The following is a 27695-nucleotide window of genomic DNA, read 5'->3' as shown; positions in this document are numbered from 1 at the left end:
AAACCACTTTGCACAGTTGTGTTGCATACTGAGGGTTTCTGCATCTGGGTGTATGGGATGCACTGGGGGTTTTTTATTTTTTACTTATTTTGGGTGGGTTTGGGGGCATGTTCTAGGGAATTTATTGAGAGATGTGGCCTACAGCTGCATTAGGGTGCCTCTCTAGTTCTGGTGGTGCCCCGAAGGCTGAAAAGTGCCCCAAAGTACTGAAAAACCTGATACAGCCGGAGAATTTGATTCTGCTCCACTGTTGAGAAGATTTTGTTCCTGCTGCTGCTCCTCCTGCCCTCCGCTGCGGGCCGGGGGCGGGCCCCGGACTTCTGACCCCGCCCCCAGGCGCGTTCCCGCCCAGGCTGAGGGCGGGGCTTGCTCGCATCCCCGCCCACCCGGCCTGCGGCGCGCCGCGGGGCGGAGCCGTAGCCTCGCTCTGGCCGCCGGCACCTCCCCTCCGCTCTGCTCGCCGGGAGAAGATGGCGGCGGCCGGGGTGGGCTCGGGGCGGAAGCAGGTGCGGCAGGAGGAGCTGCGTCGCCTCATGCGGGAGAAGCAGCGGCAGAACGCGGGAAAGAAGCGGATCGACTCGCCCTTCGCCAAATATCCTCGGCACCGGGCTCCCTAGCCCTCGCTCGGGGGCTGGCCCGGTGCGGTGGGGGGCAGGGGGGTGGCCGTTGCGGGGCGGTGAGGGGTGGGGGTCCGCGCCGCAGCGCCCTGCTTCCCTTAACGGCTCCCGCCACGTACAACAGCCTGGGACACCTGAGCTGCACGCTGTGCAACGCGCCCGTGAAGAGCGAGCTGCTGTGGCAGACCCACGCCCTGGGCAAGCAGCACCGTGAGGTGAGCGGCCGTCGGCTTCCCGCCCTGGCGGCGGTGCCGGTGCTGTGGTGGTCCCGGCTGCGCGCTGGCCGGGGGGTGCGCGTTTCGGTTCGGCGCTGGCTGGGTTTTTGTTGTTCAGAAGTAACTGGGCACCACGCGAGAAGGGGGAAGGAGAGGGGAGGTTACACCGCCTTAAGTGAGGCTAGAGGTTTGCTGCTTTTCGAGGTGTCCGCTAAGAGACAGTTGAGTATCTGCCGGGAGAGAGCAGTGTAAAAACAAGCCTGATTGTTTTGTCTCGTTTTGTTTTCTTAAAAGCTAGGTACCCGTTGAAAGGCCAGCACTTGAGAGAAAGGTCCCGTGTCTTTCAAGGGACTTACTCTTAAGATGAACCTGCTCCCACATTAGCGACAACTTTTAGCTGTCGCTTGTCAGCAGCTTTCCATAGTTGGAAACCCTCCTTGGGTTTACTTTGTTACCTGTGTGTTATCAAGTGACAGCTTACACGTCGTTAAGAAAACGTGAGTTTTTTTATAACTTAGCAATAAAGGTAAAGCATCTGTAAACAGTTTCAGGGAGCTCGTAACTTGAATGCAACCTCAAGTCTGGTTTTGTTATCCTTTTAAATTCTGCTGCTGCTTGGCAGAAACTGAGAGATTGCATTTCATTTTGCAAGTACTGAGGAAAAGACCAAAAGAACTGGGGGGTTCCTAGTCCATTGCCTGCATTCTGGGTAGATCGCTGTGGCAAGGCACAGTGACATGTCTTTAATACTACTGCTGTGTTTTAATTTTAAAACACTTAACATTCCAGATGAGTCCAGCCTTCCTGCTCTTTCCTCCAGTGCTTTACTGCTGTAAATGTCACTGATCTTAGTCTTTCCTTTCTCAACTTATATAGCCTCCCTTGTGCAAGCATCAATTCCTCTGCTCCCATGTCATATCATTCAAGAGGCTGACAGAAACATTGGTCTTGGTTTCTGTATCCGTGATGACTATTTCAGTGATCTTGTCAAGAAAGATACTAGCCCATTTTAATAAAGTATTCTAAAAGAGCTGTATTTTAAGCTGCAATCCAGAAGTTCCTGCTAGGAAAGCCTCCTGAATTTTGTACTTCTTTACAGAGAGTTGCAGAACTAAAAGGCACAAAGCAGACAGCAACTGGTTCAGCTGCTAGCACATCGTCTCATCCTGTCAAGAGAAAAACTGTTGACACAGAAAATACAGAGTTAAAGAGAGTAAAAGGTAAGGTGTCCTGGTTTCAGCTGAGATAGAGTTAATTTTCTTTATAGTGGCTGGTAGGGGGCTATGTTTTGGATTTGTGCTGAAAACAGTGTTGATAATACAGAGATGTTGTAGTTGTTGCTGCACTAGTCAAGGACTTTTCAGCTTCCCACGCTCTGCCAGGTGCACAAGAAGCTGGGAGGGGGCACAGCCAGGACAGTTGATCCAAACTGACCAAAGGGCTATTCCATACCATATGACGATATGCCCAGCATATAAAGCTGGGGAAGAAGAAGGACCGGGGGGGACATTCGGAGTGATGGCGTTTGTCTTCCCAAGTAACAGTTACGCGTGATGGAGCCCTGCTTTCCTGGAGATGGCTGAACACCTGCCTGCCCATGGGAAGTAGTGAATGAATTCCTTGCTTTGCTTTGCCTGCGTGCGTGGCTTTTGCTTTCCCTATTAAACTGTCTTTATCTCAGCGCACGAGTTTTCTCCCTTTTACCCTTCTGATTCTCTCCCCCATCCCACCGGGGGGGAGTGAGTGAGCGGCTGTGTGGGGCTTAGTTGCCCACTGGGGCTAAACCACGACAGGAGAGAAAAATACTTATCAAGCACTTGCCAGAATCTAGCCGTTTTACATCTTGACTGGTTTTGGTTTGGTTTTTTTTTCCCATGGAAGTGAGTGTGAATACACAAGACTGTTGAGTTAATGTCAGCCTGTTGCTGCTGAAAAGGGAAAAAGTCTGTCCTGGTCTTTCTCTGTGAGCTCACTGATCAGGAGAAAACTGCACTTTTGGTAGTTTACCTAGTTTTCTTACCGGTTATTGAGTTCAGTTAGGTCATGGGGCTGTGGGCTTGGGGGCTGGGGTCAAAACAGAACTAGAAACAGTATAAGTTAAACAGTAGAAGCACTTGCTCAGAAGTGGTGTTATTCCTTTCCAATGGGATCAAGCCACTGGATTACCACAACGCATGCATGAAAGTTCATGCTACAAGAAAGATAATTTTTCTCCCTTGGCGCTACTGAACATGTAAATAAATGAAATATATGAAAGTGTGCACTTGTGAACTTACTGCTGTAGTAAGACTTAATTTGAGGGATATTTCTTTTGAAAGTATGGGTTGTAATAAGTGACTCTTGGCTGTTATGCAGGTACAGACGAAAAGCCACATACATCTACATCTGGGTAAGTAGATCTTATTACATGTGGGGGTTTTTTAACTGTACCAACTATTGCATTCTCACTCTGTTTTTCCTCGTCTCTCCTTCCTAGCCAAGGGTAAAGATTCAGAGAGTCAGCAGATCCCTGCTTCTGCTCATTTTCTAACGTGGGTGTATATTCCTGAACATGGCAGCATCTTCCTCAGTGCAGATGAGAAAATCATGGTATTAACTCTAGAGTCTGTGACAAAACAGGAATTATTTTACTGTCACTATCAGACTTTTAAGGATTAATATGTGGTGGTATTACACAGTTTGATAGAATGAAAATAACTAGACTGTGGCATGCACTCTAATCTTCAATGCTAGCATACTGCAGAAGAGATAGTAGTCTGCGATTCAGACAAATTTTAAATGTACATTTAAATGATATTTATGCACAAAAACTACTAACAAATGTCATCTTTATTAAGATGTTTTTGTCACTTGCATATAAATGCATGTAAGTGCATATAAATGAGTATCTTGCAGTTGAACTCTCACAAATATAGGAGTGTATTTGACTTCAAGGGATTGGGTTAAGCATCTTACTGCCACTAAAGATTTCTGATGGTATTTGGACATCTTTGTGGGGTTAGTAGATGTCACGCGACACCTGCAGGTCTCCTGTACGCTTCTTTGCAGCATAAATTATTATCTTGCATAGATATTACGTGCTGTTATCTTGACACTAGAAGACACTTACCTTATGGAAATTTTGAGCATGTGTGCAAAATTAACAGTCGAGAGATTTGTTCATTATTAAACTGATCGGTGTGATTATTTTAAAATATAACCTGGAAAAATGTTTGGCTTGGAGGCCTGCAGCTATTCTAAGCAAATCTGGGTTTTCTCATTGCTGAGCCAATGTGGCCTTTCTAAGCTGCAGTTCTGAGCCGCAGTAGGTACCCAAAATAAGTAGTGTTTATACATGAAGGTTATCAAGATTTAAGTGACATTAATATGACCTCTGAACTATGAATTTTGTATTTCATGTGTTCACAGCAGGTATACAGATGCAAATAACTTTGAATGTGGAAATAGAATTACCTAAGCTGCCATTCCTCCAAATGCGTTTTGTTTATAGGATATTTTTATTAATGTTTCTGATATTGAATATTCAAACACAAAAGTGGAACAGAAATGTGTTTTCAGAATTAACCTGAGCATTCCTGGGGAACTTCAAAACAAAGCAACAAGTATGTGCTGCCCTCAGACAATGGTTACATCAGTAGCTGCCCAGTTTAGGGTATTGCACAATATCTAAAAGACCGTATTGCTCACAGATTGAATAGGCTTTGGATGCTAGACTGTAACGGATTTTTGTGAAGTTTGAAATAGTTATGTTGTGTGTTCTTTACTAGGCTACCAGCAGACTTTTTTGATGAAACAGAACAAGACAGTGCAAACGAACAGCTTTCAAAGGGTTCAGGTCCCAGTTTATTGTCAGGAAATTACGATGACGATGATGATGATGATGAAGAGGAGGAACAAGATCAGTCAAACAAATCTTGTGTTGTGGATAAAACTGAAATTCCACCTCCAACTCAAGAAGTAATAGCTAATTCTCTGCCTGCAGGTAATGATGACTGAAATAGTAAGGGATTCAGTAAGGAGAAGCTGTGTTTTAACTGATGATGGAAGGGTTTTCATTTATTTTTGTAATTATTGCTATTAGCTGGTTAGGGTGTGTTGTATTGGAAGTAGAGAAAGGAGATTCTTTGCTAGTTTGTTATTGTGTGGTGTTTTCTCAGCATGCTTATTGATTTTATGTTCTAATTGAGGCTGTCAAGTGAAATAATATCTGGCTGTTATTCCCTTGATTCAGTAAGGTATTAATTGAAATTCCTGTCTAGTCAGAACTTTATAAAGAAGCTTGAACAGTTCTTTTTGTTCATAGGCTTCTGTCCTTTCTTACAGACTTCTTTGACAGCAAAACTACAGCTGCTCCTATAGTTTCCCATTCAGGATCCATACAGAAAGCAGAGATACAAGAGAAGATAGTGGAAAGGTGAGCAGTCAATCAAATATTGGTAAATTTGGGAATCGTAAATAAACATCCTTCCAGGAAATAGAGACTGTAATCACTTAGAAATCTGTCGTGTTGTTAATTTGTATTTGGAATAGTTTGTATATGCGTCAGCATCTAGTGTTATTTCAGACAGGTATTTCACACTCTAAGGGCAGGATAAGAGATGGAGCAATGCCATACAGTGTCTGTTAGACACCTCTATTTGCAGTTTTTAACACAGGATACTTTTGAAGCTTAGTGTCAACCACTGCTTTTAACTGTTTAAAGAAAACCATTTCCTTGTTCTGTAGTAATGGTTCAGTTCACTTGAGCACTTTTTTAGACAGTGGTTTAGGCTTTCAAAAGTAGAGACTGTGCTGTTAATGTGTTTGGGTGCTCAGCACACTGGAAAGAATAGTTTAAGAAGCCTAAGGTCTTGTTTTGACAGTGAAGTTTAAACCTGTCTGTGCAGTTGCTTGTAAGTTAGATAAGACCAAACTGCAGAAACAAGTTTTGATGGTTGTAGGCAAAACTCAGGGCGTAAAAGAACTTGCTTCATTTCTAGGTCCTTTTATAAAAGGTTATGGATTTTATTCTTGACTATTTTTAACTCTACAATAAAGCAGGTTGTAAAGTGTTAACTTGGGATAATAGTAATCAAACATTTCAGGAAAGAAAATACTGCTGAAGCTTTGCCAGAAGGTTTCTTTGACGATCCTGAAGTGGATGCGAAAGTAAGTGATCTGCTTATTTTATGCTGCTGGATTTATTTCTCCCAGTTGCAATGATTTTCTGAGTTGTGAAGATGCTTTTCCAGGTAATTAGTCATACCAGAATCTAAGAAAATGACTGAACTATTTTGGTTCATATTAATTAGAAGACATGAAAAGGGGCAGAGGGGGGCAGGAAGAGCTGGTTAAATCATCTCTCAGAGTGTGTTTTTGATTGTGGTTCCTTTGTGGCTCTTAAAGAAAACTAAAGAAGAGTTATTTGTTGGCTAAAACGCTGGACTGAGATTTGGACAATCTACCTGTTACTTTTATTTCTTTGAGTCACCCCGGGAAAAGCATTTCACTGAATTTGTACATCCAATTCTGCCTCTGAATTGAGGATATAAAAAAATAGTTCTCTAACGTCCTTTGAGAGATCCTGTTGAAAAGTGTTAAGAGTTACTATGCAATTGATACTATGCATCCTATTAGAATGAAAATAGGTAGATTATGGCATACGCTGTGATCTCTAGTACTGGCATACTACAACAGTGATCGTGGTTTTCAGCCCTCTTGTCTTTTACTGCTATGGGTTTTTTGATGCTTGGAAGAGAAAAGAAAGGTGCACATTCAATGTGTTTCTCAAAAAAATCACAGCTAAAAATCTTGGAATTTTGATCAAAATCATTCATACTTCCTTCAACTTGTGCAGTACCAAATGATGACCAAAATAAACACTGATACATGAAATACAAAGATTTTGCTTGTTTGTTTGTTTTTGGTAAAATTTACCACAGATTTGATGACTTTCCTGCTTTCTTTATTGAAATGATAGTGTTGTAGGCTCAAAGTTGTTTATTTCCCTATTTTTCATACTGTGGAAGGCTGCTGGTGTATTTAAATTGGATTGTGAGGTCAAGCCATGACTTCGGATTTGGAGACTTTCCAAATAAGGCTTCTTTATGTTCAGTTAGTTCCACTGTCACAATTACAAGCTTAGGTCTCTTATTTGCTCTGGCAAGATTCTTTCGGCACCACTCATGCCCACGTATTGGCATATGTGAATAGTTTTGAATAATGACATTCTGAATATTGAATTATGTAGCTGAAAAAGAGGCACCTTTTTTTTTTTTATTAATATGACTAATTAGTATGTTACACTTTTCAAATACTTGGTTTCACCATGAGTTGGGAAGCTTGTAGAAAGCAGGAGTGCCTAGCAGGCAAAGGAGAATCTGCTTGTATCTGTGAGGACACTGGTTAGTGATCTTTGTTCTGGTCATCACCTCAGCTGATAAAATTTACAAGTGGATACATGTTCCAATAAGCTCTTCCTTGAATTGCTTGCAAGTGCTCTTCTTTTTAATCAGCCCCTTCTAACTTTAGCTAATATGCAGGGGAAGGAAAATGTTTGTGGCATTGCTTATATTGTGATGGCTGCAGTGATTCTGTGTTGGAATCATACACAAAATAATTATTTTCAGAATTAACAGTGAGGTTTTTGGAAGGGAGATTGTGGGCTTGAAAAATGTTGGTTCTTTACATCAGGAATTTATAAAGCATATAAATTCTGGATTAGATAAATATTTCAAGGAAAAATAATATCTTTAGTGTTTAAATTTATTGTAAGAAATACAAATAATTATGAATTACAAAAGACAACCACAATGCGTAATAACACAGTACATATACATATGATAGAAATAATCACAGAACAGAAAAATGAAATGATGACTATTACTTCCCAGTACGTAGTTTGCTTGGAAGCTTCTAATTTATTCTATAAACTTAATTCATACTACTGGATTTTGTATAATCATTCAGGAACAAAATGTACCAAACTGTTGTCTTTACCATGATGATGACTGATGTGTTACCAAAAAAGAGGAATGAATAAAGGAAAAATAAAACTAATGCAAAAAGGTGGTGTCATGAATTGTTCTGTTCAAACTGCTTAGTTCTCCTAGCTCTGTAATTTCCACCCAGAGCCAGGCATAATCTGTCATCTAACATATATTATATGCCACATCTTCCAGTCTTGAATTGTGGAAGTTCTGGTTACACAGGTAGATTACCTTGTTTATTTGCTTGTATTAAAAGCACAGTCTGGTTTTGATTACCTTAGTTGTAGATCTTAAATGCATTCTTACAGCTACTACTTTTTCAGTCTTCTTGTCTTAGTAATTAATGCTGTCAACCACAGAAGAAAAAGCTTTGCATGCTGTTAAAATTGGTATGTAGCTGTACTATTTCTTCTGTTAGCCAACAGAATTAGACTAGATTTGAAAAATAGTCAGACTATCTAACACTAGTCAGACTACTGACTGAAACATTTGGTATTTTATGTTATGCCAAAGGCAAATAATTCACTGCTTTTTGGCTTGTGAGATAGCTACTATATACGATTGAACAGGCAGCTTACAGAAGAATTTAAAAGTTATCAACTGACATAGCGAAATTACAGACCATCAAATTAACAAACTTAGCCACTTTTTTTAATCCAAGCATTCCACACCATCCATTCTTAGTCAATTATTCTTTAATGCTACAGTCAAGGATGTTGTTATAATCCAGGAGTAGAGTCAGATTTTTTCCTCCAAAACCTTTTGCAGGTGCACTGTCTTGTTCATATAGGTTACTTAAACTGAAGTATGTTGACCAGACTTTTCTGAGAACACAGCAGAATTTGTCCTGTTTCTCCAGGTATTTTACAGAGTCACTAGATAGAAATTGTTAATAAGCCTGTTTTTTCATGTCCCTTAGGTGCGAAAAGTGGATGCTCCAAAGGATCAGATGGACAAAGAATGGGATGAATTTCAAAAGGCAATGCGACAGGTCAACACAGTAAGTAATGGAATCTATTTTTATTGATTCTAAATACTATACACAATAAGGAAAACAACAGTTTCATGCAGCTCTGCAGAATGACTGACATCTGCATTTGTCAGTTGTTTGTTGCAATGCAGTGTGTGGTTAAATGCACTTTGTAAATGAGCAAAGGGTTCCTTCTGTTTTCCACTTAAGGGAAATTAAGTTGAAAAAACTTCAGATCAGGATTCAGTCGTCAATATATATCTAGTTACATTTGTTAAATTGTATTTAAATAAGATAGCATATACCTCAGATCTGCGTTCTGTATCCAAACAGGACTTATTGTGGGCTGTTCTTTAGATGAGATATATTTATGTTTTAACCTTGAAAAAAACAGAGCAAAGCACCACCTGTTTGTCTGTCTTTTTCAAAAGGATCTATATAGTAGGTAACCTGGGTTTTATGGTTAATTTAAATGTACTGGAAAGGAACCCCAAAAATTTGGGAAAGTGACAAAAGACTTTGTGTGTGAGAGACATAAGTTGGCCACAATTTTTCTGTACTTCCATTTTCTACTGTTTAGCATTGCATGGAAAGTCTTCCCGGAACAGGTTTTTATCTGCCCTTCTGTACAATATAAAACTGTCACTAAAGATACCTGGTGTTCTCAGTCTTCTCCTAGACTATTTGCTAGTTTTTTAATTTTAATTGTAAATAATTGCTCATATGTCAACTGCTAAGAAAAGTGGTGCAAAAAAATTTATCATTGCTCATTTTAAAGTGGTCAGCACTATAAACAGAGCGAATGTTCATACAAAAGCAGTGGCGGATACATTTTGCTAGCATTAGCCATTCAGATAATTCTTCAGCTTAGAAGGAATCTTCTCAGTTATGCGTGGACCATTGATTGCATAGCATCTCCCAGACATTCAGATTTGAGAAAGTATATGCTGAAAAAAATAACAGGTTAGAAACACTTCGGGATCTAGTGGGAATATTTAACCAATACTTTCAATAAGCTTGTGTAATTAAGTCCCAAGCATTGGGATATAGCTCCTATTTCAGCCTGAGACTTTGGATGCGCATAGTTTATGCTCAGTTTCAAATAGTAGTGTATTGAAAAAATTGAAAGATTAACCCCACAGCAGCCAAACTACTTTTAACTTCTAGTTTTAAGAAAAAGCATTTCCATTTCAAATTAAACCAGATCAGGTTTTTTTCTGTATTTGCCTCCAGAGTCTTTTGTGAAGGTGGGAGTATATGTATAGGAGATTGACATTGACTTGAGGTAGAGGGGAGGAAGGGAAGACACAGACATCAAAAAGGAACAACAGTGGAATTCAGGATGAAGGTGAATTTTCTTAGCGCTTTTCTGGTTTAGATTTCAGAAGCAATAGTGGCAGAAGAGGATGAGGAGGGACGACTAGATCGTCAGATTGGAGAAATTGATGAGCAGATGTAAGTAGATCAATTTTTCCTCAAACTTTCTGTTCTCCCAGCAGTAATGGATCGCTATTTGACTAGAGTAATAAAAACATTTTTAATTTTAATCTTCTGTGATACTACCTTTCATTAATCATTGAAGGAGGAAGACAGACTCCCTCAAATTGCAGAATGGTACCTAATAAGAACATGAATTTTGGTGCAAAGTTATGTAATTATTTGCAAAGAGAGAATGCACTAGAATCACTGAAAATACAGCAAGCAGGCATGGGCAAAATAAAGCAATAGAAGGCAAATTCTTTGAACAAACTGTCCCCCTTCCCCCTGTCAAATGTCTCAATTTATATTGTTCTGTGAATTCTGATTGATGTAGAATTTATGTGAACATATTTAAAAAACAAGGTTGGATATTCTGCACTGCAATTAAAATTTCGATAACGAGATTTGTGTTTTGACCATCCATTTGCTGTACTGAAAATGCCCTGTTCTGTGACTAACTCTCCTTGTTTCTAATAAAAGTTTACTTAAAGGTTTTGTTGAACGATGCACTTCATTACATGAAGTGGGTTTTTTGTTTTGTTTTGTTGAAATGGTAGGTGTAGCGGTTGGATAAACATTAGTTTAAACTCTAAGTAACCTGAAATACAGCTTAGTGGAACAGATTGTTACCATTATCATGTAGCTTAACACATTGATTAACAGTGATTATGGCAATGCTAGCGATTGAAAAGAAAAAGGGGAATTCTGATTTTAATGAACCTTGCAACAAAAAGAAGACACTAAAAATTAAAGCAACACTTAAGCCATCTGGCCAGATGTACGTGCTACAGATAATCAGCACATAATAACAATAGCGCTGTGTTCAAATTGAGCTTTGGTAGTACAGGGATGTCTTTTAACAATGTTCATGTAATTTTGGAGAGGGCTTAAGCTAAACTTGGCTGCCTTTGAACATTCATTTTTACCAGTAGCTTAGGATGCTATAGTACGTAGAACCAAATTCAGAAATTTGTAGAGATTTTCAAGTTTGTTACCATAATTATTTTTCCCAAAATAAAATTTCCAAAGAGATTTTCAAAGACTTTTTGTAGCTTTGTCTTCTGAGTGCATTTAAATGCAGGCTATTTTGAATTAAGTTAAAAATCAAATTAATTCCAGTGACATTCATGTTTTTCTTAGCCTTCAAATCTTCAGCTGTGACTGCCTGTAAGTAATGGTATTGCAGATATGCAAGGGGAAACGGGATCCAGATAATAACCTGTCCTTATTGACTCTTCCTAGCAAATGGGAATGAAAGAAGCAAAGATGTATTTAAATCAGGCTGATGCTACTTGGCATTTGCAACAAAACACCCTGTTAAAATGGCTAGAATAATTGTTATAAAATGTATTTCAAGGACAGAAATTTTAAGTAAATGGACAGCTGAAACTCATGGATTGTGTTTACTTAAAATGTTCTGTTATAACACACAGTAAGCAGATAAAGGATCTGAACACTTCTGCTGCTTTTTTATTTTCAGAGATGCCACCACTAATTTATCAAAATTGATAGCCAATTGGTATCTCACCTTCCTACCATATATGAAAAACATAAGTGGAGCAAAGAATGGCATCTCTTCCTGTGTGGAAGTGGGTATTGGTTCTGTGCTTTTTTTTTTTTTTTTTTAATGATTTGTGGTGGTGGTATTGCAGTTGTTAAAAATTTGGATTAGATCTCATTGCTTAGAGAATTGACCACACCTCTCCTCTGGTCTGTTTCCACTTGATTAATACAGAGAAGGTGCACTAGCATATTGAAAGCTTATTTTTTAATTGATGGGAAGCTGTGGAACTTTTTTTATCCAAAGTTGGAGAAGCAAAATCCAGCACTGTAGAAAATCCAATTAGTGTGGAAAGGTCACAAGCATTAATAGGTGGTTTACTTTTCAACAGTGAATGTTATCGCCGTGTTGAGCTTTTGCGTAACCGCCAGGATCTGATGAAGGAGAAGTTAAAGGAAGCCATGAGATTAAGAGCAACTCAAGAGAAAGAGGATGAAGCTATTGGTAGTGAAGATGAAGAAGAATTGCAGGATTTGCTATCTCAAGACTGGCGGGTGAAAGGGGCTTTGTTGTAGCATTTCTGCAACATGGTTGATATTCTCTTCATCTGTGATGTTACTTCCATTGTTAGAAGTGAGACGCTTTTGTTAAATATTTATTTAAAGAGGATTGTGAGATGGTAAAGAGCCAAGTGTATTAAAAAAAATCTTTGTAGATCTACAATGGTGTATTACTTGCTGTAAAAACTGTATATTGCAAATGTTTTACAATATTGAATGTACCTTTCCTATTAAAATTATTGGTTTCCTACCAGAGGTATTTTAGTGGGGTTAATAAGTAACTGAAGAATCTCTAAGGTTTTGGAAGCATTAGATATATCTGGTAATTCTGAGACTTGGATTATTGTGTATGGAAGTAGAGGACTAGCAAAAGTGCTGGTGTATGGAGTTTTCCCAGATGGGGGGGTTAGGGAAAGGAAAATATTATGCATTTATGTTGTCTTAAAATTTAAAAGTGCTCTTCTGTCCATTGCCCCAGCTCCCAATAAAATATGTACATTTTTTTCAGGATCTGTTACAGTTTCTCTGTGTCTGTAAGGGCCAAGCTCAGAAATGTTGAGCTACAGCTTGTCCACAGTGTGTGCTCTGTGATGTGCCATAGGCAGTGCTGAATATTTTTCTTTGTAGTATCTTGTTTTGCTTAGTGCAACCATAGTGTAGCATACCTCACATGTCTTGAACCAGAGGGGTGAAAACACAATGGTTACATATTTGCATAACTAAATGAAAGGGTGACAAAATGCCAGCGAGGAAGGTACTGCACTGAAAACTGATGAGGTAAAATCATTTATCTAGCTGCAAATACTGGAAGTTTTCATAAGATACTATCTTAGGCACAGAGAGCATCTAAAATTGATTTCTGTTCTGATAAACACAGATGAAGTAAAATCAAGAACCAACAAACTTGACAAGACTGGGACATGGAAACCAGAAGTACCTTGAGCTTTGGTAAGTGTGGGGGTTTTTTGTGGTTTTTTTGGGTTGGTTTTTTTAAATTAAGCATTTTTTTTTAACTTTTGCAAATCTTAAAACATTTCAAATTTGCTGAGGACTTGAAAAAATAGAAATGTGTGGTTTAATTTTTATCAAAAAGTGAAGTTATGAAAAGAACAGCTTAACATTTTCCTGTTTTTTAAAGATTCTAGTTTTAAAACAAGTTAGTGAGGTTTTAAAGGGAGAAAACAAGCTTTGTTCTTATGAGGGCGTTCTAGATACTGTTACTATTACTAACGCTATTACTAATACTATTTAAGCAATAAAGAGAAAAACTAAAGCTAGATGTTTGATTTGCCTGTTTTGGAAGAAAGACTTGATATGGTGGGAGCCCTTTCCGTATTGAGATGCTTTTTTACCGCTCCTGGTTTCCATGATCCTTAGGTTCAGCTCTTTATATTTATAAAGCTGTCAAAATTCAAGCAATAGTCCTTAGCAGTTTGGTGCATCCATTTGTTCCTGCTCACATATGCTGGCTTACAGCCGTTGTTTTTTGGTTGATTTAATGACCGTAAGTGTAAGTAGCTGTTACTGCTAAAATGTTTGGCACACCACCACAGTCTTACATGAATTAGTACTGTTGTTGAGACAGCAACATTCAGACAGTATTGAAATACAGAATACAGAAACATTCAGAGAGTATTGAAACAAATAATGTTTTGGCAAGTTGGAGAAAACTTAGTTGGGCCAAAGCTGAAATAAAATTTCCTTCTATAGTGTGAAACATTTGAATATCAATGTGTAAGGTGCCTGTCATGCTGTAATGAAAGATCTCTAGATCCGTTTATCACTATAAAGAGTACTTTCAGCTGAGAGGGTGGTAGAATATTAACAGATGGACAGATTTTTTCAAAACAAAAGGCACTCCCTCAATTTCACTCTCAGAAGAGCTAAGCTAAGTTTCTAGTTGTTCTACTTATCTTTGCTTTTCGCTCAGTCATCAAAGCATACTAGCTTCACACCGAACTGTAGAACCACTCTGCATGTGGCTTAATGTCAGAGAAACAGATGTGACTAAAGTCAGGTTACACTAAGCATCATGGACACATATGTTTTTACAGTATAAAAATGTTAATCTCTGAGTTTATAACTTCCATTTTGTACATATATCTGTAACTTTCATTTTGTACATGAATCTGCAAATCATGGTTTCAACTGCAGATAAATAGGAAAGGAACTGAGCATTAAAACATGAGCTGTTTTAGTTCAGTTGCCATCCTCTTTAGACAGATCTAGTGGTAAGAAGCTAAAGGCAGTGAGTTTAGTTACAGTGGAGGGAGCTTGTACATTCAAATCCAAACCAGTGCAGCCCATTGTTTTAATTATTATTAGGAACAGATGGCAGGAGTAAACACCACATCACTCATTTTATCACTCTATTCATTATCCTTGCGTAACTTCTGTTGAAACAGTAAAGATGATGGACCAGCCAGTGGGTTATGTATTGCTGAGGAAGTAACTGACACCATTGGTCCCTCTTGGTCGTTGCTTGTTTAAGAGTTAATGCTTTTTTCTTGGAGAAATCTCATAGATCCACAAATAGTTTTGTGTACAAGTTTTATACAGCTTGTTGCGTACAACTGTACATGTCTTCACCATTTGAAACAAAGCTTTTCGAGAGTTTTGTGAAGAAGATAGGAGTGACTTTGCCACCTGTGTCCTATGTGACCACTGATGTACGTGTGCTGTTGTGTCAAGAAGGTAAGAAATCATCCTGCTTTTTAGCAAGGAAAGTAGCACGGCTGTAAGGGAGAAGAGGGAATTATCCCAACCTTACTGAATAGCCAAGCTAATTTATCAAGGTAAATGACCTTCTGTGTCTTAGGAAAACATAGGCATAATTAATTTATATTTCAAGTCTGTCCTCAGTTTTAGAAAACAATTTTATGAACTTCTGATGAGCTACTCAGCTAGATGATTAACCAGAACAAATAATTCTTTTAAAAAATACTTATTTCCTTAATTTTTGTAACTTCTTAACTGTCTTGAATTCTATTTTTAAACAGTAAAGATGAAAGTAGTCCTAATAACTAGCTCTGTCCATAGCCACTATTAAAAATGAAGTTTTAATCTCTGTCACAGTGGAATAAAGAAGAATATTTTAATTCTCTGATCTCCAGGACTTCCAGAGAACTGAAGAATCAGAATTAAGGGGGAAGACTTAGCATTTGTAGTGCTTATTTATTAATATACTAATGGAGACTGTTGCCCAAATTTAAGAACTGTGGAATTTCGTGCCACCAAAAAATAGTTGCGATTCCCAGCTCAGTGGTTTTGAAACTGGTAAGTGACTTCCAGGGCCAAAATGCGTGTGTGCACGTGTGTTTGAAATGGAGGTCAAAGTAGCAGCTCTGCAGGGAGCAGGTAACCATAGCTGCTGCTGCTGCCCGTTGTTGGTAGTTAGCTGTTCTCTGGCAAGCACAATCAATCACAAACGGTAATCTGTATGCTAACTTCTCTCCTGCCATGGAAGAATTAGCTGCTGCTGTCATGACTTAGAAGTAGATGTGGAAAAAGGGCTGTATTTGGTACAGAGGAGCCCAAAAGTGATTGTGCAAAAACAACCAAACCAAAATAACAACAACAAAACAGTGTTCTCATTTGCTAACATGATTGTCATTCCTCCACTAAAGCATATAATTTTAAAATTTGCTTCAGAATAACAAATACTAGTTGAAAAGAACATTAATGTTAGCTTTGGTCAGGCCCCCTGCCAATAAATTCAATTTGAGGAGAGACAAATTTTGGTTACTACATGCCACTGTAATTAAATTCTCTGCATTTTATAATCTTGAAAACACTGAGCTAGAAATAACTGTAATGAGAGAAGTCATATCACTCAAATATTTTCAGCACTTAAAAATACTTTCTTTTTTCTTACCATCAAGAAACCTTGCACTAGGAAATCAGACATTCAACCGATAGGAATCATGCTCTAGCTGTCATTAGGAACCATAATGTGAGTATATAATGTTTCAGAAATTCCCTTTTGTTAGGTAACAGCAGATGAATTTGACACTTCTCTTTCATTTTGGTTACTATCTTGAGACGTATGCCAGTCTGTAGAGTGACAGGACACACGCATTGATGCAGAAACTGATTTAATCAACATTACTGCATTCCTTCCTGGAATCAAGGAGTAAGTACGCTTCAATGGCAAGAAAGGCAGTATGTACTTGTATCCCTAGAAAGTGTTGCTCAGGCCAAGAGATTGAAGCAGTTTGTCACTATCTGCCTTCGTTTAATCTTCTGTTCATCACTTCACTTACAACTATCCTGGCCTGTTAGCTGGGAAAAGAAATGCGAGCAATTCCCTTGCATAGACATCTAAGCCAGGTCTTTCTTCCAAAAATACAGCTGAGGGACTAATGCCTTGCGTAATTGGTGGTTACAGCACTTAGGGAGGATGTAAGAGATCTGTGTTCAAATCCTTCATCTCTATGCTGTCCTTGGAACCTACGGTTCCTCTGATCTAGTTGAGCAGCTCAACAATTGCAGTCTTTCCTGTAGGAGCTGTGCCACTGTAAAATGATTGAATTAGTGAGCATGTGTGACTTGTCTGATACATGACACTTGCCTCAGAAGGGGTAGGTCCTGTTGCAAGTACGTAAATAGTGCTGAAATACATTCAGCTGAGACTGAGGCTATGGAAGAAACTGGACTTGGATCTCCCACATCCCAGAGAAGCACTCTTATTTTCATGCTGTGGGGTATTTAAAAAACAGAAAAACAGGGACACTTCCATTTCTGCCTAGTTTGGGTGGGGAAGGTTCAGGGCATGCTTTAAGACTGTCTTGTGAAACCTCACAGGAACGCCTTGCCCATGCAGGCCGGTGAGGCTGAGGCACTTCACAGGTGCCTGCGTTCGTGGCACCAGTGCGATTTATGCTGTTAGCTTCCTAGGGGCCGCGACTGGCACGAATATGCACCTCGGGGGCCCGTAAATGCCTTCTGGCTATGTCTGAGAACAGAAAGCACTCTGGACTAGGTTATGTGGCTGAATACTTCTAACTTTGTTTGTTTGTTTCTTTTCTTTCTGGTTGACTATTCCAGCCAGCATTCGTACTTTCTGTTTTTTTCACTAGAGAAACACAACTGAGCTTCTTGAATTCGTTTGAGATGTTTGCCAGAAGTCTGATACCAATTTGATGATGTGAAAGCTGCAGAACTCGTGTTCTCTTTCATTTGGAAACTCACAGTTGTGTGGGCAGTGACTTTCATATCAGGTGCATGCTTCCTCTTATCTACCTTTGGGCATGAGTGGTTTAGTTTTCTATCTTGGATAATACTATTTTTTACTTCCCCCTCCCCCTCCACACACCCCCCCGGTGTACCTTCTGTGTTTTGTTTGCCTGTTTTCTATATTAAAGCTGTCCAGGAACTTTTTCTTGCCATTCAGGAATCTTTCCCAACTAAAATAATTAAACTGAGTCCTCAATTAGCCTGATTTTATCACATTTCTGCCTGTATTTTTTGCAAAAGCCCTCTCAACAGACTTCTTTTTTTCTTCCTTTGTCCATGTGTCTTTATTTTACCTCTCCTCATTCCACACACAAACGTGCCCCTGCACTAGTTTGTTTAAATCTCAGTCTGTTCTAGCCAATTCTGCAAGGCACATGAGAATTATTTATGCGAAAGATGCTATACATGACAGAGCTGCTGCTGCCCTTTGCCTAGCAGCTTTACTGGGAGAGCAAAGCCTTGACCTACTTAGTGTTGAGCTGCAATAATGTTCTCTTTTTTTTTTTTTTTCATTTACGCTAGCCAGAGAAATAGCTTTTGCTGTTTAGAAATGAAGAACGTGGAGGTCCCTGCTGTGAAAGCAGCTTATTCTCCTTTCAAGAGTAAGAAGTTAAATATATTTTAAGTAATGATAACACAGATTTTTATCAGGGTGAAGGTTAGTACTACAGCCTATAGTTCTTCCAACTGAAGGGTTGGAATAGCTAATTCAGCATCGTGTAAGGCTTCCTGGGTGCTGGCATGCAACGAGGCATTCTGTAATCCTCCTTAGCATCTCTTGACAATAAAGGCTGCCCTGTGGCTGCATCTGCATTGAAAAAGCTGTTGACTTCTACAGATTTCCAGGTCTGTATGCACACCTTGGTCGTATCGTAGTTCCAGGCTCAGACTCAAGACCAAGATCCATAGCAGGTCTCTGTACCCTAAAGTCCATGGAAAAATAATAGCAATATGCCCCACAAGTACTCAGCTGGGGCAGTGAGGGGAACTGGGACCCCAAGCTAAGTACCAGGAGACAAGTATAGACCTTAGTAGAGGAGGGATGGAGGTTGTAGAATTAGTCTCACGTCATTAAGGATGCTACTCACTTGCACTGCCAAAAACTCTTGCTTTCTCATGAGGATAAAGCATTAAATGTGAAAGTATTGCCAATGCCCTTAGAGGAGAGGTGGTCAGAGCGCAGCCAGATGTGCTGTATGCAGCAACAACTCAGAGCCAGCCCCTTTCTTTCACTTCCCTGTGAGGAGAGAACTTGAGGCTGAGGCTGCAGGGCTTCAGCAGATCCGAAGGAGGAGCTGAATGGCTCAAGCAGTGTGTCAGGGCGGGATGACACACTGCCCTGGGCCAGCTCTCCATTCTCCCTTTTTAATGCAAATTGTAATGCTCCTCCCAGCTGCAGGCCTAGTTTCCTGTCTGGGTGAAAGAAAGGTGCTGTCTAGAAGCCTCGTCACGGAACGGTGCTGCTGGGAATGGGAAAATATGAAGGGTCTTAGCAATATGGTACTCATTATTATCCAAGTTTGTTCTTTTGTTCTTGTTTTTCTTGCCCTGCTATCTGATCTTAAAGCCAGTATGGGAAAACACTAGAGATACAAACCAGTGGCTTCTTGTAGCAAGAAGCCAAATTCTGTCTGTTCTATGCAGGGTGAGAAGTTCTCCAAGAGCAACTTTGTTAAAAACCAACTAAGGTTTTGCAGAAATACTGCTTACTCTACTAATGACACAATCTGGCTCCATCTAATCATGAAAAGGCTCATCATCCCTGACAATGGGCTAATGTACTTCTAACGTTGCCAGTATTGCACAGTTGTTACACTCTTTCCCAATGAGCACTGGGACCTTAAGCGTGATGATATGAAACCTTTAATCATTAATGAAAACAAGCAATTTGTCTATGATCTTAGTTTGACAATCCATAAAATATTGTTTCTCAAATGACAAATTAGCAACTTGGTTACAAAGAACAAAGTTTAAACAACACAACAGTTGTATGCACAAAGCTACCACGTCTTTTTTTTTTTTAAATCAGGAAAAAAATTTATTTATAAAAACGTCTCATTTAATTTACTGTCGAGTCTCTAGCTGAATACAGTGGTTTAGAACACTAACGGCCCATGCTTTTATACAGATTAGCCAAAGCATGAACATCAATGAAAATTAACCCCCAAAAATAACTTTTCTTTGCTTTATGTTATGAGCCACAACAGTGTTAAAACTGGAACAGTAATGAAAGCAACACAAGAGTTAGGAAGCACAGTTGCTTAAAGAGTAAAAGAAGTATTTTCTTTTGATGTCTCAGAATAATAAGAAAGTTAGAAATGGCAGAAACTCCTCTGTAGATTAGTCCATAGAAAGCATTGTCTCATGGGGCTTTGGAAAAGTCCTGTCTGGTGGCTAATGCACTAGGGCATGATGAGATACATTACAGAGCCCCCAGGCCAGTAACTTCTGAAGACAGCCTAAAATGTAGGAACAAAAACGAGGAAAAGAAAAGGAAAAAAAAAAAAAGGCAAAAAAAAAAAAAGAAAAAAAATCTTCTCACTATTAAAAAAATAACACTTGAGTACAACCAGCATAGAACAGCATTTCAATGCAGGCAAGTTTTCTCACACAGAGGTTGGTAGTTTGTTGGTTTTTTTTTAAATGTCAGTTATCGAAACAGTTACAATAGTCCAGAACAATTTTACAGCAGTTTTCTAGAGCTGTTAAATAGCTGAGGTACCTTGACATTATTTGCAGTTTTTCCTTCATTATATACAAACAAACAAAAAAAAAAACCAAAACAAAAAACCCCAACAAAACCAACCAAAACCCCCATTTGGATAAGTGCAAACTGTAACAATGGCAGTTCTACAAATGGTTACAGTGACAAAACTTAGTGCAAAGGTACTAAGGTGAAGAAAAGCCCACAGAATACAGAAATGACACAAAATACTGAGATAGTACTTAGCCCTATACAATAATAATAACACACTTTGAAATACCATGTTTTAAAAAGTATTGCATTTGCATTGTGTTTTTAGTTTATATTAAAATGCACTGAATACAGTTCAATTGTTAAAGCTTTGTGTCCAAGGAGTGCAAAGTGGATGAACATGGCGGGCTAATGGGATTCTGGATTCGGAAGTGGTGAGGAAAACAATATTGCATTACTGAGTTATGCAACAGAAATTAAAAAGAAGGTGGATGGACAAACAGAAAATGCAGTTCAGAACTAGTTCCAACAGCTAGCAACCAGCCATTACCTCACCCAGCTCTCTTCGGTTTGGCTGCAATTAGGTGTCTGGTTTTAGTTAATGTGAACGTTGTTAAGGTCTTGTTAAAGGCGCGTTATCTGTCCAGGCAGCGACCTTTGATAAGCACTAGATGTTATTGGTAGTTACAGTACAATCCGAGCGCGTGATTGGGGGTGCGTTAAATAGGAATGTATTTAGAGAAACCTAACAAAAAAAGGTCATTTTGGCTGAACAAAATGTATGCGGGAGGGGTACCGGAGTAGTGGCCCTGCATGTCTGATTTGTGCCTACTCTTAAGTACTTAGAGAAACGAGTACTTTGTCGGTGTGTATAAAACCTCTGAGCGCAAAACAAAGGAGCCTGCTTTCTTTCCCTCCCTACAGCGGAGTTCTTAAAATTACGTTTTTCCAAACCAGAGAAAAACTGTTGCACCCTTTAAAAGAAAGGAGCACAAAGGCACAGGTGCCTGGTATTTTTTTCTTGTTGTCTTCCAGTCGTTTTAACTCGGGAGTTTTTCTCACACCAGAACACTTCATTTGCTGTGCAAGGCGGTAGTACCTGAGGTGTGGTACTTCCTAGCCCCCCTCACCGGCTCGCAGGCGGGTGTTGGGGCAGGGGAGAGGGGAGTCTCCAGGCCTGCCGGGAGCAGCAGAATGACCGGGGGGGCCAGCACTTGGGCTGGGATTTCAGGGGCCCTAGCACTCCTCAGAGGTGCCCGACTTGCAGGCCCTAGCAACGGAAGAAATTATCAGAGGTGCCAGTTTGCCCCGGGAAGTTGCTCTGCAGTAGGAGGGATCCCCTCACGCGGATATAACTGCGTCTCTGCGCCAGGCAGTGTTGCCGGAGCGGGACCCGGCTGTCAAAATTTTGCCTCGCTTACGTTTTTTCTTTCTCGCCAGGTGTCTGTTTGCCAGGGCGGGGGCACCCTGCTGTGCTGCGGGGCTGCCCGAGGGCCAGCGCTGGCCGCGGCCCCGGCGGAGGGCTGGCGTCGGGGGGAAGGCCCCCGGGCCGGCGCCCGCCCGCTGTTGGAACTAGTTGGTAGGTGGTGCCCGGGTGTTAGTCGTTATGGAGAGCGGAAGACGACTTGAGTCGGCAACAGTTAACACTAGCAATTTAACAGAAAATAAAAGATGCCGTATTGTTTCCTTGATAACTAGGATCTACCACAGACTCTTGGTAGAGCTGGCAAAGCTTGCATTGTGTCTCATCCCTTCAATATGGAGCAAACTTCTGGCGGTCAGATTTCTTAACCCCGCTCGTCGAAGGAATTTTGGCAGTGTAAGCGGACAAACTCCCCGTGGCCCCCGCGGCGGCCGCGGCATTTAGTGCCAGGAGTGGGACAGTTTTCATGCCAAGCAGACTGGAGACAGGAACGGCATAGTGGGTGGTTGGCAGAGTTGGTAGGGGAGGGGGGGTACTGACGGTAACGGCGGAGGCGGCCGCCAGCACGGCCATGGAGGTGGGGGTGGAGGTAGGGGTGGCAGACTGAGAGAGGTTCATGTTGAGGTCAACAGGGGTCGTGACGGAAGCGGTCTGGGTGCTGACTTTAGCCATCTCTAAGCTGCAAACGAAGAGAGGAAGAGGAACAAACAGGTTGGGAGGGTCCAGCCAGGGCGGTGGGGCCGGGAGGAGGAGGAGGAGGAGGAGGAGGAGGAGGGACGGAGGGACAGCAACCACGAAAGGGCAGGATTAGATCGGTGGACGAGGGGGACAGACGAGAGGGGGGGAGAGGGGGGAGAGAGAGAGAAAAAAAGGGAAAATGAGGGTCAAAGGAGGAACATGTTATGTGTTAAAGAAGAGAAATAACAAAAGGGTTTTTCATGATTCGATGGCGAAAACATTACTGAGACTCTCAAGTTCTTTCAAAAAAAAAAAAAAAGAGGTTGGGGGGGGGGGGTTGCTAGTTCATCTTACATATGGAAAAAGAAATCTAAGGAATGCAGGTAATGGCAAAAGGATGGAAAAAACAAAACTTAAAAGAAAACTTAAAATAACTATGAAGTTTACTCCCCAGCACTGATATGGTGAATTTCGCTTTTCAAAATTACGGTATTTTTGAAAGGGGGACGCGGGGGGTTTTGGTAATTTTTTCAATTTGTCAATTTTGTGACATAAATAGTACCCTTCGTCATTTTGCTAGGATGAGAGGAGACTGAGCAATGATTTGCTGCTTCCATCTAAGACATAAAGTTCTGATTTGGTTGTTTGTTTTTTTTTTTTTTTTAGAAAGTTGGTTTTTCATTTCATTCATTGTGAGGTCAATGTGCATTTTTCATATAAAACAAACCTGATTAGCCAGTGTGTTCACTTCGATTTGTACTTTCCCCAGACTTTTTTTTTTTTGAATCACAACAAAATATTTATGCAGTCTAATTATAAGGAAATTAGTAAAACGGAAGACTGAAAAACACCCTGGCTTCCCCAGCAGCGGTGTCCTTTCTGAGCTTGTGGCAGTGGTTACAGTGAACATAAAAGAGCTTACCAGCTGACAGACAAGGTACTACACGGATGCAACATACACATCGTCAGACGGACCCCGCCAGCACCAGGCAGTTCCCATTGACCCGGCCTCCGAGCCCAAGGCAGTGACGGGCTCTTTGGAGGATGTAGGTATCGAACCACCTTCACTTCAGTCTAACTCCACCCGTCGGCAGGCACGGTGAGTTTGGCCCATGTACTTGGGCTTTTCTGTACATTTTTACACATTAAAATACAGTAATTCCAAGCACGTGTTGGTTTTTTCAGATGACAAAATGTTTACCTAGATAAATCCTCCCTTTGCCGTGTGTTTGTTGCAACTTGTGCACTGCATTTTGGGTCGGCAAACAACCTAAATACTAATTTCAGGATGGATTTTGCATGTGACCGGGTTGGAAGGTATGGCAGCCTAGCATATAAATGGGACTATGGGTTAGAAAATCTTTGATAGGTACAGTTGTACATGTATTAATTCCAAGTTTGGGTTTTTTTCCAATAATTACTAACTTGTCAGGCTCCTGAGCTTTCTCCCGAGGTGAGCGGAGGAGCTGCAGCAGCTTCTCCCTCCCGAGCGGAGTGCCACCGGGTGACCGGCTGGCCGTGCAGAGGACCTGCGTGGTGGAGGACCTGCCGCTTTCTTATCGAGTCCCATCAGGCTTGGGGAAGCTTCCCAGCGCAGGGTTGTGCCCGTCCCTGTTGGCGCTGGGGGCTGGCATGCAGGCTTAGAGAGCAGCTGTAGCCAGGCTGTTGCCCAGGACAAGGGAGGGGAGCATGGTCGCCCTACTCAGGGCTTGGGAGAGCCTCGCTTTTCCTCACCTTAGACGTACATGCAGTTTTGAGAATAACAGCTCCTGGTCTATTCATGGCCAGAGAAAGGCAACGGCCAGAAGGCCTGCCTACTTTGTGCAAGGGCAAGGATGCAAGCGATGAAGCAGCACTATATAGGGGATGGGGATGTTGGACTAAAGCTTCCCAAAACGCTGCTGCTGAAGGTGAGTCTAAAGGATACCTGAAGCAGGTCTGAACCGGGGAGAAGATAGTGGAGGAGAGAGGGAAACGGTTGAGCACCGAGCTCCTCTCCTCCCCGCACAAGAAAGAGGGCTCTTGGAGGATTAACTCCTCGTCGGCTTTTGCCGGGAAGATGGCAGGCGCACATCTTCTCTGAGGAGCTGGGAGGGGAGGAGGGCAAGCGCATGAAATGCAGACCCGTTTGCAGGAGGTAAAGCTTTGGCTTTCCTACCCTGTGGTGTTTATCCGTCCCCATGGATGAGCATCTCAGAATCTTTCTAACCTCCCCAGCAGAGTTGCTCTTTGCAGAGAGAAGAGCATCCTTGGGCTGTTAGCTGTGCTACTTGCAATCTACTTGCACTGCAGGATTTACGTCAAGAATACTTGTTTCTATCCACTGAAATGGTGGATCCAACTCCAACGTACATCCTCGACTTGGGATGTGGGAGTTACGTGGTGATACCTTAGTAGGTTTTTAAAGACTCAGTTTATACATTTGGATTTTTTTATATTTCTAACTCAGTTTTATTCTGGGAGGGAGGCATATAGAAAGATAATGCAGGACTCAGTGTTTCCATTACTCCAAATTTGCCTTAACAAAACCAAAAAGCTCCTACTGATGCGGATGATATTTGAGCCTGAGGTTTTTCCTGCAGCAGCAGGGAGAACAGATCCCACAGGCTAAACTGCTGGTGTCGGTAGCAGCCACTCAGACTCCCTGTCTCTGGTGTACTCGCACAGGTAGAATTAAAGCTCTAATTTGCCCTGCTTCACATTTATTACAGGTAGTAATGCGTAAGGTGAAAGTACATCGGGTTAGCTATCAGCTGTCCTGTGACAGCAGCTGTTTCCCAAACCAATTGTAGATGCAACAAAATTGAATGTGAAAGCGGATGAGGCAGCCTTCATACCAGGATTTTGTGGTGGCAATTTTACACTGTCCCTTTGAGGAGCTACGCTTTATGTGTTCATAACATATACATCCAAGGCCACATCCTGCCTTACCCAAAACTGGTGAAAGGACTAAAGCTCGAGTGTGGCTTTGGCGGTCCTGTTAGCTCTGTGAATGAACCTCTCATCAAAATGGCAGTAAAAAATATCTTCAGGAAACTGCTCTTCAACAAGGAGGAAGTGCTGCTGGCTACAATTCATTTATAATCCAAAGTCAAATATTACACAGGAAACATAAACTGCAGTTCAGTCTTAATGAAAGCTAGAAGATGGAATTGGATAACGAAAATCCAGTTACTACAATGGAGACCAGTTAAGAGACAGAAGATTTTACAGGAACAAAAGACACTTCTACTGCAAACAAGCTGGGACACGTTCTACTTGTACAGAGGTCAGCGCTCGGGTGATCAATACAGAATCAAACCAATACTTTAGAAAGATTTAAATCTCTATCTTGATATTGTATCAATGTATTTATATATCTATAATTTAGAGTATATTATGTACATATTCAACACCAGATTGCAATAAAAGTCTTAAACCAACTTGATAAATTATTCTATAGATGGCAACTTTGGTCGGAGGACAGTTTAAAGATACACACAGCTTGTTTCAGGAATACAGTGGATAGCTTTTTTTCCTTACATCCTGTGCTGCTGTGAGACACTGACTTTTGCAGAAATACTGGCCCTGGAAACCAAATCCACGAGAATGACAGATCTCGTGGGGGAGAGGAAAAAAAAGTCCACCTTACCCTGAATGCTTATATGGCTTTTATTTATTATAATTATTATTTTGACGTACCAGACTATACCTTGAGCAGTCTAGGTACTGTACTCGGCTCTCCCCCAACACTGTTTATTTCATGCCAACATCTTTAAAAGAGACGGCAGTACTTGTGACAGGTTTAGAGCTGACAAACACTGAAATTGGCTCCCAGTGGCTCCCAGGCAGCAGCAGCCTCGATCTGCCTCTCAAAAACCTGCCTGAGCACCTAAACCCCCGCTAGATCAGACCTCCCTCCTGCCTGAAAATTCCTCGGTTCCTCCTCCAGTGCGACTGCGAACTAGCACTGCTGCTGCGGTGGCACCTAACTGGACAGGCATTTCTCTTGTGAAAGCAGAAATCTGGAACAGTGTCACTTTTTAAAATGAAAAAGCCACCTTAATGCCCTATGTTACCTTAGAGCTTAATTTATTATACATTACTTTAAGAGTCTTCATTTACAAATGAAGTCACTTCATCTAAATACAGTTTCAACACATGGTACATAATAATATATGATGGTTTATTGTAGACGATGGTAACAAATGACTTCTATCTAGAAATTCAACAGGAAGAAAGTATTTTGTTTCTGGTTTCACAGAGTATAGATAGAGTATCCGTGGTATATGACTGCTGAGAAGTTTTCTTCTTTGCAAAGTATGTTAAAAGACCTTACATATATCCCATTCCATCAAAAGAATCATTAAACAGTAATAAACAGAAGTGTGAGAGTTCACAGGCTTTTCTAAAGTGAGTCAAACAGAGGTTTGTTCACTAGAGTTTCTGTCTCTGGTGAGCAGCTCACTGCAACTCCATTAATAAGTGCATTATTTTATTTGCATGCTTTAGCTGTCTTGAAGATCTTAAATTGTTATCTTCTGAGATCCAGATGCATGCCATATGGCGTTTGTGCAACTAAAAATGAAGGGGTCTATTCTCGTCTCGATGTGTGGGGAATCCCTGAACACCAAGAGAAGAACATATCCTTAAGGGTTAAAGGAGGGAACACATTTTTATTTGATTACAGGGCTTACGGAAGTGACTTATATTTGCTACAAAGAATATAAATCAAAAGATCTGTAGGTTCTTTTAGGATTCTGGAAACAGCTTATGTTAGGCTTCACAACGCCACCCCTCAATATATCTTTCCCTAGGAAACTACTTTCAAACTGAATTATAAAAAGTAATATTTTCATTTGTTGTAACACAGAGCTGCACAAACATCCTTTTCCTCCATTAATACATTTACAGTGGCTTGCAGTAGTGCACTACAGAGCTGGGCTGAGGAGGAGGTTGGACCATAGGAGCCTGTAGACCTGCTATGACTACAGCCCCCCCCATATAAATCACATACTTTCTACTGCCTCAACAGCAAACATAGTTAAACACAAAGCTTGATTCGTATCACAGTATTTGGGGGGGAGGGAAGAAAGGAAAAAAAAAAAGGCAATAAAATACGTAGATGCTCCCTGTCCCCACAATATATTGCCTTGGTCCACCATTTACAAGTAGATCTATGAGACAGCACTATATGCATTGCACTATCTTCTCAGGATAATTGCAAATAAAGGTGGTATCAATTTTAATATTTTTCTAAATAATCATATCAAAACTGATAGAGACTTAAGCTGTCACAATGGCTTAGCTAAACAGCCAGTGCTTTCATTAATTCTGGCACCGAGAAGTGGAGAAGCAGATAGTCTCACCCCGGC

At 40.8% G+C, this 27695-nt stretch overlaps 2 protein-coding genes across 4 annotated transcripts in view; one reads left to right on the top strand and one right to left on the bottom strand.

Moving 5' to 3' along the window:
* The first annotated feature begins 425 nt into the window (after nucleotides 1–425).
* ZNF830 (zinc finger protein 830) lies at nucleotides 426–12820 on the top strand. Its single transcript, XM_075494152.1, has 10 exons — nucleotides 426–592; nucleotides 733–832; nucleotides 1932–2052; nucleotides 3188–3221; nucleotides 4600–4814; nucleotides 5156–5246; nucleotides 5917–5980; nucleotides 8720–8800; nucleotides 10149–10225; nucleotides 12142–12820. The coding sequence occupies exons 1-10, from the start codon at nucleotides 471–473 to the stop codon at nucleotides 12323–12325; spliced, it is 1089 nt and encodes a 362-aa protein (XP_075350267.1). The 5' UTR covers nucleotides 426–470; the 3' UTR covers nucleotides 12326–12820.
* The window catches only part of LOC142405940 (poly(rC)-binding protein 3-like), a 558846-nt gene continuing 539944 nt past the window's right edge, over nucleotides 8794–27695 (bottom strand). For 2 of the 3 annotated variants that reach the window (XM_075494153.1, XM_075494154.1), the window contains one exon: nucleotides 8794–9717. In XM_075494153.1, coding sequence (XP_075350268.1) covers nucleotides 9657–9717 — 61 coding nt within the window. In that variant the 3' untranslated portion in view covers nucleotides 8794–9656. Of the gene's footprint in view, nucleotides 9718–21993; nucleotides 22343–27695 lie in introns of those variants that run through there. The other variant, XM_075494155.1, reaches the window with a different exon arrangement.

This window comes from Mycteria americana, chromosome 2, assembly GCF_035582795.1.
Source record: "Mycteria americana isolate JAX WOST 10 ecotype Jacksonville Zoo and Gardens chromosome 2, USCA_MyAme_1.0, whole genome shotgun sequence".
NCBI classification, from domain to species: domain Eukaryota; kingdom Metazoa; phylum Chordata; class Aves; order Ciconiiformes; family Ciconiidae; genus Mycteria; species Mycteria americana.
Note: the sequence above shows the minus strand (reverse complement) of the source record. Positions and strands in the feature narration are given on the sequence as shown.